This window comes from Lathamus discolor, chromosome 3 (genome assembly GCF_037157495.1).
Source record: "Lathamus discolor isolate bLatDis1 chromosome 3, bLatDis1.hap1, whole genome shotgun sequence".
Lineage (NCBI taxonomy): Eukaryota > Metazoa > Chordata > Aves > Psittaciformes > Psittacidae > Lathamus > Lathamus discolor.
The window spans coordinates 148487473-148504126 of NC_088886.1; the positions used below are offsets into that span (position 1 = coordinate 148487473).

General features: G+C 42.8%; 1 protein-coding gene across 1 annotated transcript; it reads right to left on the reverse strand.

Moving 5' to 3' along the window:
• Window positions 1-417: 417 nt before the first annotated feature.
• On the reverse strand, window positions 418-16636 carry OAT (ornithine aminotransferase). Its single transcript, XM_065672440.1, has 10 exons — window positions 16529-16636; window positions 13496-13722; window positions 12311-12535; window positions 12088-12183; window positions 9446-9573; window positions 7357-7479; window positions 5716-5844; window positions 4031-4144; window positions 3107-3251; window positions 418-1354 (listed from the first exon to the last, which is right to left on the reverse strand). The coding sequence occupies exons 2-10, from the start codon at window positions 13692-13694 to the stop codon at window positions 1194-1196; spliced, it is 1320 nt and encodes a 439-aa protein (XP_065528512.1). The 5' UTR covers window positions 13695-13722; window positions 16529-16636; the 3' UTR covers window positions 418-1193.
• Window positions 16637-16654: the final 18 nt, after the last annotated feature.

The window sequence follows — 16654 nt, forward strand, 5'->3', positions numbered from 1 at the left end:
ATGCCCCTAACCAGCAGCTCGGTTCATTTCCACAAACCAAGTTGCCTTTAAAACCCCAAGGGATTATTTACCACTTCCTACTACAAACACGTGACTGCATTTAATCCCTATGCTTGGCAAAGGGAACATTTTGCATTAACAGCGATTAATCAGGGTTTAGTCTCAGCTCAACTCAAGTCAAGTTAAGAAATACAAAAAGCAACCTAGGACAAGAACAGCAGCCAACTCCACAGTTTCATATGGAATACCACATTGGCAGCATCCAAAGGCATGGAAGTGCAGAAGCATTCACCCTGTATAAAAAGCACAGCAGAAGCTTCCATATAGAGACTGACAGAAGTACATAGGCAGCACTTGCTCTGGCTCCGGACAGAGGCAACTCTGAGTTTCTGTGGAGCTTTTTGAATACACTCTGTATTATAATTACACATTAACTTCTTTTAATAATGCAAGGCATGGTTTAATATAAACATTCAGATTATAGAAAGTTTTACAACAGTATAAACCCGTCTGTCTGCTCAGCTCTATTGTACAAGACTGCAAAGCCAAACACTGAGGCCAAGCTCGAAAACAGCATCTCTTGTCATACAATCAGAATATTGTACATACAGAATACAGATCGATGCTTCTCAGGTTCACAAGCATAACACCCAGTTTGTATTATTCATCCATAATACAAGGGCTTCTATCCTACAGGCACCTCACCAAGGGGCAGAAATGCCAAATATAACATTTTGGAGAGTGATATAGAACCACAGAACCATAGAATGGTTTGGGTTGGAAGGGACCTTAAAGATATCTTGTTCCAAACCCTAGCCATGGGCAGGGATGAGAGTGCAAGATCACCCTTAGTAAAATATATATAAAATACACTTTGGCCAAGACTTTCAACAATTAACCAGATTTCTATAGATACCTCCCCTCAAACATTCTGACTTAACTGTTCAGTAGGTACACAGCTAGATGAACAGAACCTCATCAAGTTTGGGAACTCTTTAAACTGGAAACTCTTTAAAATCATTCTGTATTTTCTTCAGAGCTATTATAATTGAAGGGCAGAGCTATGTTTTAAGAGTCAAGTCCTCTTGGATAAAAGGAATGAGAGATGCTTGCTTCAAGAACAGGCCTCCATCGCGCTTGTTTCCACGCAGCACCTTGGGTCAGTCAGCAGATACACTTGGAAAGCCACGTGTTCAGAAAGACAGAATGGTCTTATGAATTATTTCAATGCACTCTCTAATTTCATCCTCCTTAATGACAAGGGGTGGTGCCAGCCGGATGATATCACCATGAGTAGGTTTGGCAAGAAGTCCGTTATCACGAAGCCGCAAACACACCTTCCAGGCATCGTAGTCTACAATTGAAGATAAAAAGAAACAGAAGACACTTAGAATACAGCACACAAAGCAGCACAATTGAAGCACATGGTATGTGGGGCCAGACTGTAAAATGCCTGCCATCTGGCAGTGAGAAGATGAAGTGTGTTCACAAATGAAGCAGTCACTTCTGAGCCATCCCCTACAATTTGCAGTGAACGTGCAAGACTGCTGCAGAACTGCAGTTTGTCTGAAGGGACTCACAAGTTTGCCTGCAGTACACTGAGTTTTGCTCCTTCACAGCTGACTGCTCGCCTTGTAGCAGTAAATTTAAAACAGGGAACCATGCGAAGCGTTACATTTATGCCTGGATTTCAGCGCATTGTGTGCATGTCTTCTGCAACAGCTCCCTGCAGCACTGTGTCACTTAGAATGTATTCATAACAAATACAATTGTCTGCTCTGGGTCCTAAGCAGTTTTCTGATATAACTCAAGGTGTTCATTCCTAGAAACGTGTTCCCAGTTGTCAACTTTTTCCTTATTTGTCCTCTCCCCGATTCATTGTACTCTTCCAGCTATCCTGGAAACAACCAACCTCAGCCAGTCCTTCCATAATCTGACAGAAACTAGTGTTCCAGATGTGGACAGTTTTATTCTGATGAAGAGACAAAAGCGTATTTGGTGGGGGCAAGATTCACCATCAGGTTGAACACTATCAAATCATAAAAGAATTTAATTCATTAAAAATAATTATTCAGACTTACTTAGTAAAAAAAAACCCTAATTGTAGTAGCACACAGTCACTTGCCTAGATTTTCAGTAGGTACTACAATACTGTAGCCAAGATCTGAACTCAGACATGATGCCTATAAACCGTCCTCCTACTCCATTAAGATACTTTCAGTTTAAGCTGAAAAATGTTTGTTCATGCTGTGAGACCTGGACAGGCTGGAGAGTTGGGCGGGGAGAAATTTGATGAAATTTAACAAGGGCAAGTGTAGAGTCTTGCATCTGGGGAAGAACAACCCCATGTACCAGTACAGGTTGGGGGGTGACCTGCTGGAAAGTAGTGAAGGGGAAAGGGACCTGGGGGTCCTGGTGGATAGGAGGATGACCATGAGCCAGCAATGTGCTCTTGTGGCCAAGAAGGCAAATGGCATCTTAGGGTGCATTAGAAAGGGAGTGGTTAGTAGGTCAAGAGAGGTTCTCCTCCCCGTCTACTCAGCCTTGGTGAGGCCGCATCTGGAATATTGCGTCCAGTTCTGGGCCCCTCTGTTCAAGAAGGACAGGGAATTGCTTGAAGGAGTCCAGCGCAGAGCCACAAAGATGATTAAGGGAGTGGAACATCTCCCTTATGAGGAGAGGCTGAGGGAGCTGGGTCTCTTTAGCTTGCAAAAGAGGAGACTGAGGGGTGACCTCATCAATGTTTACAAATATGTAAAGGGTAGGTGTCAGGATGATGGAGCTGGGTTTTTTTCAGTGATGTCCAGTGATAGGACAAGGGGCAATGGGTGTAAACTGGAACATAGGAAGTTCCACGTTAACATCAGGAAGAACTTCTTTACTGTAAGAGTGACAGAGCACTGGAACAGGTTGCCCAGGGGGGTTGTGGAGTCTCCTACACTGGAGATATTCAAGGCCTGCCTGGACAAGTTCCTGTGTGATGTACTGTAGGTTACCCTGCTCTTGCAGGGGGGTTGGACTAGATGATCTTTTTAGGTCCCTTCCAACCCTTGGGATTCTGTGATTCTGAGATTCTGTGATTGTGCAGTTGATTTTATTTCCTTACCTTTGGTTTCCCGAATTACAATTGCATTTAATAGTCCTCTTCCTCGTACACAAGTTACAATATCTGATGGTGTCTTCATGAGCTCATTTCTTAATATGTTACCCATTATTTCTGCATTTTTAGCCAAGGTTTCCTCTTCAATTACCTAAAGGGAAGTCAGATCTCCTGTTAACTGCAGGGCACTGCATTTGTTTTCTGTACCATGCTGCAATGGATGACTAAGGACATTACAACTGCTGAGCTACAAAAGCTGCTGCATCCAGAGTATCGCTGCAAAGGCTGCATATCCAAGCAGATTAGTATTAAGCCTTTACTCATTCTTGTTCACAAGAAACAATAATCTCTTTGAAATTTTATTCTAAATTAACTGCTTTTCATTTGCTGTTATTTACAAGTAAATGATAAGGCTCTGAAGACTCTTAATCTGTCCAGGTCCACAGACTGAGTAATGATGAGGCTTTCAGAGTGCCTTGCATTACATGTAGTCAATTATGTAGTCACAGACTAATGAGGATATGGACTCTGTACAAGGCATTTTGCTAGCTTCTGTTTGAGCCCCAGTAGCACATATGTTATCAATGTCACAAAGCAGCAGCCTCTGCAATATGGTCCAGTAAAATAAGCCAATTTAAAATGCCTTTGTGAAATTAGTGAAACTATTTTACTGAAACCTCCCTTAGGTAAATTTTGTCATTGAAGACATTGAGACCATAGGAACATAAAAATTAGGACACATTCCCAGTAAAGACTTTAGCAGTTGTTTTGTGATCTATGCAAAGTTAACCACTACCAATCTTCTACCCTTATTTAAAGCTGGATTTCTACTTGTACCATAACAAATAACATCATTTATTTAAGCAACAATCATGTCAGTGTGACACTTATTTTCCTTTGGAATCCAAATGTCTACTACAACACACAAACCTCCAAGGCTGCTATTGCAACACGGCAAGCTAATGGATTTCCTCCATATGTAGATCCATGTTCACCAGGCTTAATGGTCAGCATGACTTCATCATCACATAGTACTGCTGAGACCTGAAATGGGAAGGTCAGCCCATTGATTTACATATATATTCATATTGTAAACTTAAATATCTCTGAAGCATACTTTTCCCTAGGGCTCAGGAAAGGATAATTTTCAGCCTGTGGTGATAAATTACATTTACATTCCCAGCGCTGCGTAGAGGAGTGTATCTGACAATCACATTACAGCTTAATCCCTTAAATACACTTAGCTATAGTGGTGACATTAACATCTAACTACAGTTGAAGGGCATTTCTCCAAACTGAATATTATTTCAAGAGTTTCAGCTTCAAATGCTCTGTGCAACAACTCAGAAATACCTCCAATCAGCCAAAATCTTTCAAGGCATATTGTAATTTCCAACTAATCAGCAGGAATTTAAATCACTCCAAGAGGATAAAAATCAGTCATGCGGGCATGCCAAGCAGATGAAAATTGTCACAAATAGCTTGATAATGTATGTTTTAACGCACATTGGTATTTTTTTCCCCTTTGTTGGACTCTCTTTGGAGAGTATTTATCACAGTCTTGCTGTAATTATTTCTAGGTGAATTCTGCAGACTAACCAGTAATTCCAGAGTGAAAAGCTAACCACTGGATACTTATTTTCCTGACAGGATAATATCGAACTGAAGCAAATGGAGATTAATTTTTCAATTAGTTGACAAGGGCTAAAAACACCTAAAAAATCACCAGCCTAAGAAGATGGTATCTAATAACTTGCCACCCTAACAAGTCGAGTATCAACATAGCAAGTTCAGGATACCATATAGACATTTCAGCTATAAAGGTAATATATATCCATAGTTTTCTTATGTATCTCTCACAGCTTGAACTACTTGACAGCACTGTTTTGACCAGCAGGTCAAAGGAGGAGATCCTGCCCCTCTACTCTGCTCTTGTAAGACCTCATTTGGAGCATTGTGTGCAGTTCTGGTGTCCTCAACATAAAAAGGACATGGAACTGCTGGAACAAGTCCAGAGGAGGCCACGAGGATGATCAGGAGACTGGAGCACCTCCCGCATGAAGACAGGCTGAGGAAGTTGGGGCTGTTCAGCCTGGAGAAGAGAAGGCTGCGTGGGGACCTCAGAGCAGCCTTCCAGTACCTGAAGGGGGCCTATAGGGATGCTGGGGAGGGACTCTTCATTAGGGACTGTAGTGACAGGACAAGGGGTAACGGGTTCAGACTGAAACAGGGGAAGTTTAGATTGGATATAAGGAGGAAATTCTTTCCTGTTAGGGTGGTGAGGCACTGGAATGGGTTGCCCAGGGAGTTATGAGTGCTCCATCCCTGGCAGTGTTCAAGGCCAGGTTGGACAGAGCCTTGTGTGGGATGGTTTAGTGTGAGGTGTCCCTGCCCATGGCAGGGGGGTTGGAACTGGATGATCTTAAGGTCCTTTCCAACCCTAACTATTCTATGATTCTACGATTCTAATTGTCTCATAAATCATAGTTAATCTTGTAAACACTGATTTCCAAGAACAACAAATATCAGACTTACTGTTCTTCCAACTAGTAGGCTTTCAGTGTTAATTACTTAGAAATCACTATTCTACAAATAGATACTTCTTTGGTACTCACGGGATATAAGCCACCAGAAAGGGCCTTTCCAAGAAGAACTATATCAGGTCTCACATTTTCATGGTCAACAGCTAGCATCTTCCCTGTTCTCGCTAAACCAGTCTGTACTTCATCAGCAATAAAGAGAACCTTTAGAGAGACAAAGAAGAAAAATCCACACATAAAAGAATGACTCTTAACTCCCGTTCCCAACTTGGTTCAAATAATACAGCATAATTGCGCTCAGTAAGTGAAAGACCTTCCAGCTGCATTACTCTAAGTACATGAGGCGGGCCACGAGGATGCTCAGGGGACTGGAGCACCTCCCATATGAAGATAGGCTGAGAAAGTTGGGGCTGTTCAGCCTGGAGAAGAGAAGGTTGCGTGGAGACCTCAGAGCAGCCTTCCAGTACCTGAGGGGGGCCTATAGGGATGCTGGGGAGGGACTCTTCATCAGGCACTGTAGCAACAGGACAAGGGGTAACGGGTTAAAACTGAAACAGGGGAAGTTTAGATTGGATATAAGGAGGAAATTCTTTCCTGTTAGGGTGGTGAGGCACTGGAATGGGTTGCCCAGGGAGGCTGTGAGTGCTCCGTCCCTGGCAGTGTTCAAGGCCAGGTTGGACAAAGCCCTGGGGGAGATGGTTTAGTGTGAGGTGTCCCTGCCCATGGCAGGTCGGAACTGGATGATCTTAAGGTCCTTTCCAACACTTAACTATTCCATGATTCTATGAAGGTACTTCCTTTAGGTCCTTTAAACCTCCTGGAGACTTACGTGTTCTATGAAATGTGAAACCACCAACAAGTGAACATACTGTCCTCTCTCTCCAATATCTTTAGCACATTCTGTTCTACATAAGGCATAGTCCACATAGGGTTGGACACTGTCCAACCAGTATCTGTTTGCCATATAACAAGGAGTAGCATTTTCAAAAAGTTAGGATTCATCTGTCTCTACTCCCAATGCATTATTTGTACCTTTGGAAGTTGAAGGACACGGAAATACACAACAAACACATCTTCCCACCCTTCCAGAGACACTGAATGCAAGTCTGTCTTTCTTCACTCGCAGAGAACAGTTATGGATCTAACACTCCATTTCCAAAACTAAACCTTTCTTAGTACTGTTCAGACAGGACATAATATTGAGGAGTCTGGACTGGGGTATGAAAAAGAATCTATGAAAATGCTGAAAAAATGACAAAATTATGAGACCTCTGTTTGTCAGAGAATTTAAAAGATCACCCTTAAGCATATTTTCTTCACTGTGTCATTCTATGACCCACTACTGGCTCTTGGTAGCACTTAAGCACTCCATAACAACGTCTCTTGACAGCCATGGTAGAAGCACTGCAGGAATTAGCTTCTGGCCTAAGAAACTTATAATGTGAAAAAGAAATGAAAAGTTAATATAAACTAAATGCAATTTCAGGAGCATTCATAAGAAACTTCAGTCAGTGACAGCAGCAAGAAAAATGTGCACTGCTAAGAAGTACTTCCTGGTAAGGAAAGAAGTCTCCCTCCCCTATTCCAATGAAAGAAAAGGAAATTATTAAATAGTACGTGAAGTCCTGTACCTTGCGTACAAGGATGACCTTACAAAACACACCAGTAAACACCGTGTGTAATGTTTAAGCCACTTTGGTATGGAGAATTCCTTACATTGTGTTTTGTGCAGAGGTCCCGCACTCCTGTGAGATAACCTTTGTCAGGAATGACCACACCTGCTTCACCTTGAATGGGTTCGACCATGAACGCTGCTACGTTGGGATCTTGAAGGGCCCGCTGTAAAAATGGATACGTGGACAGGGAAGACAAGAAGAAAAAGCTTTTATTAGGTCAAATTTAGAAGAGATGGAATTGAATACATGTAGCAGAACCTAGCTCTAGGCCTGGAGTTCTGCCTCAAGTGATAATATTATCCATACCAGGAGTTATCCCCAAGTGCCATTCCAGTTCCAACACAGAAGCCTGTGTTACTTTTGCCTTGAGAAATCAGTTGCTGTGCTTGCTTGGAAAGTTACAAAGCTTAAAAATTGCAAACTCAGACAAGCAGATTATCAGGTCAGTTCTTAAATTACCTCAGAAATACACCCACTTTGGCATTACCCCATGCAGGACAAACAGTTGCTCAACGCTTCCTTCAAACAAAAAAGAACAGTGCCTCTCCAGAACAGTTTTGTCACCTTAAAGCAAAGTCCATAGCTATATTCTTGCACCATCAAGTTCTAAAAGGTTTAGAAGTCCATGAGACTCAAGAGATATAATGATTCCCAGTATGAATTTAGTACATAATTTCTCAGTATGGCCCCATAAACAGAATTAATTCAGTCATCACTGACAGACACAGATCCCCGTTTCAGGTCTCCACAGCACATTATTCAAAGCCTTGATAAAGTTGGCTAAAAGCCACTAAATACTTACAGGGCTTTCACAATGGGCAGCTTTATGTAGGTTCAAATCTGAGTAAGCTTTTCCACACAGCAACTATAATACACTGAGAGACCTTTGTTTCCTCTAACCAAACTCTAAGGAGGCAAGCATCTCTGTCCTAAATCCTCCGAGCAACCTGCTCTAGTGGAAGGTGTCACTGCCTGTGGCAGGGGGCTGTAACTGGAAGAGCTTTAAGGGCATTTCCAACACAAACCAGTCTGGGATTCTATGATTCTATTACCCAGATGATGGAAAAGTGGCAATGCCAATGTTCCTAGTGCTTCACGACTACCTGTGTTTGGCTGGAGCCCTCTTGCCTCCCAGGTCCCAAGTCTAGCACCCTATGGCTGCCATAAAGCACCATCTACCCTTTAATACTTTAGCCCAAATTATGAGGGTGGGAAAGTAGGTAGCTAAAGATACTAGTCTCAGAATTCAAGTCCTGACTTTGGAATGTATGCTACTGATCTCCCCTCTACTCAGCCTTGGTGAGGCCGCATCTGGAATATTGCGTCCAGTTCTGGGCCCCTCTGTTCAAGAAGGACAGGGAATTGCTTGAAGGAGTCCAGCGCAGAGCCACAAAGATGATTAAGGGAGTGGAACATCTCCCTTATGAGGAGAGGCTGAGGGAGCTGCGTCTCTTTAGCTTGCAAAAGAGGAGACTGAGGGGTGACCTCATCAATGTTTACAAATATGTGAAGGGTAGGTGTCAGGATGATGGAGCTAGGCTTTTTTCAGTGATATCCAGTGATAGGACAAGGGGCAATGGGTGTAAACTGGAACATAGGAAGTTCCACGTTAACATCAGGAAGAACTTCTTTACTGTAAGAGTGACAGAGCACTGGAACAGGTTGCCCAGGGGGGTTGTGGAGTCTCCTACACTGGAGATATTCAAGGCCCGCCTGGACAAGTTCCTGTGTGATGTACTGTAGGTTACCCTGCTCTTGCAGGGGGGTTGGACTAGATGATCTTTTTAGGTCCCTTCCAACCCTTGGGATTCTGTGATTCTGTGATTCTGTGATCTGAATTCCCTTAAGTTTTATCTGCTGTTCTTCATTTGTACCTTGAATATCTTAGTGATGTGGGAAATGAAGCAGGCTGTGTGGTTTTCCTTTTACATCCTAAAGCAAAACTGAAAGCAGATTTTACACACATCTCCTATATGTATTGTAATATATGTATTTCTTATATATGTCTAGATACATGTATCTTAGTGTCAAACCACATTTCAAAGGATAAACTGATTTTCCTGATTTGCTATTTACCAATGAGATGCTGTAAAATAATTGCTGACAAGAGAACAAAAATGGTCAAATACCTCAAGAGCTGGTAGGTCATTGTATGGGATCACTTCGAAGCCTGGCATGAAGGGTCCAAATCCATCATAGCTGGATGGGTCAGTAGAACTAGAGATAGCAGACATTGTTCTGCCCCAGAAGTTGCCAGCTACAGAAGAATAAAAGGGGGCAGTTTGTTACAAAACTAAGAGCCAGAACAGTTTAGAGGGCATCACACTTTCCATCTAGTAATGTGGTGTAAGAGTTGTCTAACATTAGCATATTAGCATCCTTCTGCTAATTGTCAGCATTTTATATTGATGCCATACATAGTGTTGCTGTATCAAAAGCACGTATCAACTTTTTAATTCACAAAGTTCAAGGAGAACCCATTTAGATTTACAGAATATTGTGACATTGTGCTATTTCCTATAGAAACATGAGTTAAAATGTCTAGGAACCATCTATCACCAAGACCATGACATATCCATTTAATATTTCAGTTAAATCAACATACTCTCAGCTAATCAGTAAGAAGGTGCTTAACAAGACTAAGATTAAGGGTTCAACACCTTCACAGCATTCCAATACTTTTCTTTCTCCCCTTATTTCTGTGTATGTAGCTGTGATCCCAGGGGCAAAGATTGTTCTCAATCTGCAGGAAATCCTAAAGTCAATTGTTACTGAAGCAGCCAGCTCTAGGCATCCCCTTTGTCTCATTGCCAGGGTAAACAGCATTACAGTGTTCACCGCAGCAATGTCTCCTAAGGGAACAATCCCTGCCAAGCTTTGCTCAGTCACGCGCTTGTCACCTCAAGGTTATGTTAGAGCAACCCTCTGTATCCTGAAGCAAAGCCCTGAGGACTGCATTACTCAGAGCAGAGCAGGCTGGCTGCTGATGGCAGGCTCTCTCCACCTTAGCACCACTCCAGTCTCTGTGCTGGCTCCCTGTCAAGCACAGGATCTACGTCAAGTTCTCTAGACTGATGTTTAAAGCCATATTTTGTTCTGACCCACGCTACCCAAGAGGGCCTTTTTTCTGCCAAAATGCTGGCTTTGACAAGAGGATTAGTGGGTTTTTTTCCTAGCTACTTGGCACATAATGACATATTGTGGTTCAGGGGACTGGATCATAAAAATGGAGAGCATATCCAGTTCATCAAGATGAGAAAGCACTTACTAAAAATTAATTGTATGAAGAGCAAAATAAACTATATATGGAAGGGAAGGAGGGAGAAATATATTTGTTCAAAGAATTCCTAGAAGAAATAAACAACCACCTCATCTATTTAAACCCAGAAACCATAATGCAATCTTTAACTATGAATTGCAATTTAGAAATGCTGCCTAATCACAGTTGATGGTTCAGGTACTATAGCTACCAAAAGTCAAAACCAGTATTTGCAGTTGGATCAATTAAAAAGAAGTCAATATTTAAGTAATAAGCTTTATTCTGGAAGGTTTTATAAAATACAGAACCACCGAACAACATTAGAATTGACAAACATCCTTCACCTATAACCAAAACCACCAAATGTCAGTTATCTGAATTAGACATTTATCTATTTCCCTAATAAAGCACAACAGTCTCTTCAGAGCAGGTAACTTCTGCCTGTTACAGAGCCAAGCAGAGCAGTCAGATAAAGGGCACCAAATACATAATCAAGACTTTCCAGGGCCCCATATCTACTTGAGCAACATTGCTTTTACTGTCATTGTGTGATCAAGACTACAATATGGCTTTACTGGGTTAATGCCAAGTTCTCAAAGACCTTAAGAACGCGGAAGAAAACTACTGGCAGTGAAAGCCTAAGAAGGAAACAGGCTTAACCCTGATGTGGAATCTATAAGAAGAATGAATTCACCAATTAGTGACTCCCAAGCAGCAGTTAAAAGAGCATGGTGCACTGAATGCACTTCCCAGGCATTCAACCTTTTTAGCTGTCAAAAATTGGTGAGTAGTACAAAAAAAGGTCCACTTTAAACGCTCAATACTGTTTATAAAGCCTTATCAACCCCCTTACTAACAAGTTTCCTCCCTGGATTTAAGTTCCTTGTTGCATTTCCCTTGCAAAACCAGACATTACCAGCAGTTCCTGACAGCACAGCTACCCTCATTGTCTCTTGATGCATACACCTCCACAAGGGAGAGGATCTGAAACTGATGTGTCACAGGAATTACACTCACATCTCTTGCTTTTACAATCATATAGAATCACAGAATCACTTCTGTTAAGATTGCATGCGTTTCTTTAAGGATATTACGTTAAAAAAAACAACAAGTTTCTAATTCATTGTAACTATTTAAGGTTAAAACCAAATAGCCAGAAGCTTAGGTAGACTGTTCTGTCAACAATATATTTTGAGACTGAACTTCACAATTTAGAAGGAGGCACTTGCCAAATCCTAAAGTCCTGCAAAGACTCGTGTAACCACAACAGAATCACCAACTATAGATATGTGAGTACAAACATAACCTGTTAACAGGTTGAGAACTTAGCTTACATTATTAAAACGTCAAAGGTTACGGAAACCTTCAACAGACTTGGTTCACTGACAAAACTGAAACATTAAGAATGCTGCAAAGTACTCGGTACAGCTATAGGACAAAAGAGGGTGCTATATGCAGTGGCTGGAGGTCTCTTCCTCCTCAATACCTCAACTCGTAACACATTTTACATACCTGCAAAAATAATTTTTGCTTTGTACTTTGGAATTCCTTTCACAGTGTATGCCCACTTCCGAGCCAGCTTACAGGCAGTTTCTCCAGCTTCCACTCCTAAAACATAAAGCAGAACCATTATCACACTTGTACATGAAACAGGTCACTAATACAGAACCAAATGCTACAAGACTGTTGAATCTCACAGACGAGAAATACAATGGAAATAAAGTTATCTTTTTACCTGTGTTCATTGGAAGAACTTTGTTATAATTGAACATTTTGGTGACAAACTCCTCATATTCACCCAGTACGTCATTGTAGAACGCTCTGGATGTAAGGGTCAGTTTTTCAGACTGAGTTTTCAGAGCATTCACGATCTTTGGGTGACAGTGGCCTTGATTAACAGCACTGTAAGCACTCAGAAAGTCAAAATACTTTCTACCTTCAACATCCCACACATAAATACCTAGGAAGACAAAGGTATGGTCAATACAAATAACAGAAGAAGACATGAGATAATGCTAAATAGTGGAAGCTGAGAACTACAACACAACCTGGTCAAATATAAATGGTATTCTTGCTATTCCTTAGGCATATCTGAAAGGCCCTCTAATTAGAAAATAATCAATTGACAGTGGAAGCTTGAGCAACAGATTAGCACAGTACAAATAAATGTCCAAGGAGGAATCAAGAAAAGAAGCATTTCACATGTAAAGCTGCCATTCCACTATGTTAGTAAGTAATACCAGAGTATTACTTCCCCTCCAAGTCCCTGTTTTGGGTCCTAAAATGTAACTAAGGAATATTTTTGTAAGGGGATTAATAAGAGTTGGAGGTCATAAAAGAAAGAACAAAATCAACACAACCCAAAGAGTCTCAAAATGTAAGAGATGGTCAGCTCCGAGCTGTCAAACTGTGTGCTGAAAATGACAAACTATTGGATCACTATGCTGACAGCATTTCAGTATAAACTCATAGAATTTAAAGGGCAGAGCACAAAGGTCCCTTAAACATAACTAAAGATCAGAGCAGGAACAGTACAAAAGGACTAAATAGGGTTCCAATGCACCTTTTCCTGTTGACATGAGCATTAAACCTCTCCACAGAAGGTAACAGAAGAAATAGAGTTGCTTGAAACTTTCTTGTTGAGTTATTCTGAATTATGATCTGAATTACAAACTTAGACCTCTATTTAGATTAATTATTTCAGAGACTACAACTTTATCAGGCAGCTTTATGCATAATGATCCAGTTCTCTAACCAGCAATTAGTCTTTATTTCATCAACTATCTCAATTCCACCCCAGCCTCCAAAAAACCCAAAGGTTCAGAAATTGATTAGCTCAACATCATTGTGCCATGATCCCATCCCATCTACACACACTCATCCCATCGACACCACCCAGGGAAGAGCCTAGATAAAATACCTTTTCCTTTTTCCAGAGCAACAGGCAGTGGGTGATAATTGTGGGCACCATATTTAGCCTCACGTTCAAATATGAACTCAGAGGATGGAGGTCCTTGAATGGTTTTCTTAGTAGCAACTGAGGTGGCAGAACTGAGCGAAGCGTGAACGCCTCGACAGAGAATAGCGATGCTCTGAGAGTGGGTTAGCTTGGAAAACATTATTGACTTCAGGGATGCTGCTATAGACCTGGGGGGAAAGAAAGAAAGTTAATCATTAGCACAAAGAATACTTCAGGAGAAACATATGACACAATTGAGGTGGCTTTATTACCAGGTTACAGGTTTTTCAACTCTTGTGCAATTCAATCAAGCTTATATGAAGTATAAACGAATGCAGTAGTAACTTCAAATAAGTATTGTTTTCTGTTTTAACATACACTTACAAGAACATACACATAAAGCACTCAGTGGGCAGCATTTTAAGACCATCAAAAAACAGATGGAAAGTAATAGTATGTCAGATATTAATGATCATGATGGCATCTTGTATTTTCTATAGCAGGATTCCGTGATTTCCCCTGAATCCATAACCTCGTACTGGTAATGTCTAAGGATTATCTGAGAGTAGAACTGGATGGGACAAACACATTTCCTCCTGTGCCTTCACCTCAGCCAGTGTAAAGATAGGTATCACAGAAGGGAAACTGAGTTGGCATTCTAAAAGCTCTTCAAACAAGCTCTTCTTACAGCACCAAGTACTGGGAGCAGCACAGAGCCCCTAAGGAAACCACAATTGCTTTAGCAAGGGCAAGAGTTCTCAAAGCTTGAGTTCCTAGTCCTGCAGAACATCACACATAAACTGGCAAAAGATGTAAGGCCCAAAGGAAAATCACAGATTATGACAAGTACTTTGATTATCAAATGTAGACTCTTTTGGCATACTCTGTAGCAAACTGAAGAGGTAAGTAGCCTTGATACTGCTGCACCACCCAACAATAAAAGCATACTGTAAAACTTAACCAAAATATGCTTATTAAATATCAAGATGAGAATGCTATAATAAATATATTAAATAGAAGCAAAGGAAGAAGTTCTTCCCTGTGAGGGTGCTGAGGCGCTGGCACAGGGTGCCCGGAGAAGCTGTGGCTGCCCCATCCCTGGCAGTGCTCAAGGCCAGGTTGGACACAGGGACTTGGAGCAAGCTGCTCCAGTGGAAGGGGTCCCTGCCCGTGGCAAGGTTGGAACTGGATGAGCTTTAAGATCCCTTCCAACCCAAATGGACTCTGATTCTATGAATGCAAGGATGGTTTACTCAAGGCTGTTGTTATTTCAGGCTGCTTGCAGAGACAAACATTAAGTCATAGATATTTTCTACATTTATTTTGGAAAAGGTCTGCACTCTGGATGTGTCACATTTAACAGAGAGTCATTTCTTCCAGCACAATCCTCAGGTATTACATTGCTGCTCCTCACTTCTAAGCAAAGCCAAGCCAGGAGACTATTTTCTGCATCTGCCAAAACCCAAGTCTTTAGGAAGCATCAATAGTCTCCATTCCAGCAAGGCATGAATAGCAGCTTCACAGCTCTGGGCATTTTACCAGCTATCATCACCGCTGTTACATATTGGCCGTTTGTGTTAACACTTTAAGATTTTGCAAATAAAAGAGACAAATATTTCTCTGTGCAAGAATTGACAGGAACTGAGCTCAACTGAGCCACTCCAAATTACAACTTGCTTAACTCCCAAAATGTAACTGTGCTGTGATATCCAGGCCCCTGGCACACCTCCACGGCACAGCAGATAATTCTGCCACAGGCTCCCACGTTTTTGGAGACTCTCTCATTCCTGAAATGAAAACTGCAAGGAGGTGAAGCTGCCCTGCATCAGAGAGCTACTGTTCTGCACAATGAATGACACACCACTAATATGAGGTTCTTCTCTTACTTTGTTCAGGCTGGAAAATACTAATCAGAAATGATCCAGAGGTTTTTCCCCCTCCATGAGGAGAAACCCCCTCAAAGTGTGCTAGCGAGGTCACATCATGTTAGCTGAGGTGATTACATGGAGTAGGCCTGGGTGAAGCTGGGCATTATGGATGCATCTAGGATGGAAAGGTGAAGAAGAATTCAGTTTTGATGATCAACATGAGAAGATGAACAGAAGTTTCGGGAAGGAGAAGAGGCACAATGAAGGGGGGAAGAAGGAAAAAACCCAGACTGTGAGGAAGTGAGAAATATGATCGTGCCCTGCAGCACGCAGTACTGGAATCAGAAGCCAGGGTGCTTCACCGAGTGGAAAAGGTCTTACATCAGAATAGAAAAGCTACACGAAGCACAGCTGTAAAACATACTTGAACCACTTTGCTCAACTGTTGAGCAAGAGCATCCAGACAAGAGCACTGTGCCTGCAGACCCCACCGACCAGCTGTATGCACCCCATCTCTGACATGCACCGGAATACACCCCAAGCTAAATGGCATGTATTATCAGATACATGCAAACCACTCAGGTTCATGTTGATACAGCATAGAGGAATCCTTGCCATCCTTCAGCCTTTACCAACTCAAAGATGGTGAACGTTCAAGAGCACAAGCTGTAGCAGGAGGGCTACCGGTCTAGACATGCCAAACCACCTTTTCAGACCACACCACATCACAAGCAGCCCGGGACCTAGCCCAGCAGACAAGAAAGAGCAAGAAATCCAGCGCTGGAACACCAGCACCCTCTCGCCATCCCCCGGCCAAGGCCGCTGCAAAGGTGTCACGGACCGGAGCAGCGCTGCCAGCAGACACAAAGAGGAGGGTGCCGGTGGCGGCCTGGCCTGGCCTGCCCAGCCCAGCGGCGGCGGCTCTGGCCTCAGTGCGGGCCCAGCTCCGGGAAGCAGCCGCAGTGGGGAGGCCCGACCGCTCCCGCCGCCTCCGTGACGGGGCCTGTGCGGCCTCGGCTGCACAACCGCTGTCCTGCCGCCGCCGCGGGGCGGAACGCCGGGCAAGGCGGCACTGCGGCAGGCAGGAACCGCAACCCTCGGGCCGGGTGCCCCCGCCGCGCTGTACCTGCCGCCGCCGCCGCTGCCGTTGCTGCTCGAACCGGAGCCCGCGGCGAAGAGACGGAGCCGGCCCCCGGCAACTGTCACCGCTCCTCGCCTAGCAGCACGCCCCGCCCCGGCCCGCTGACGTTCC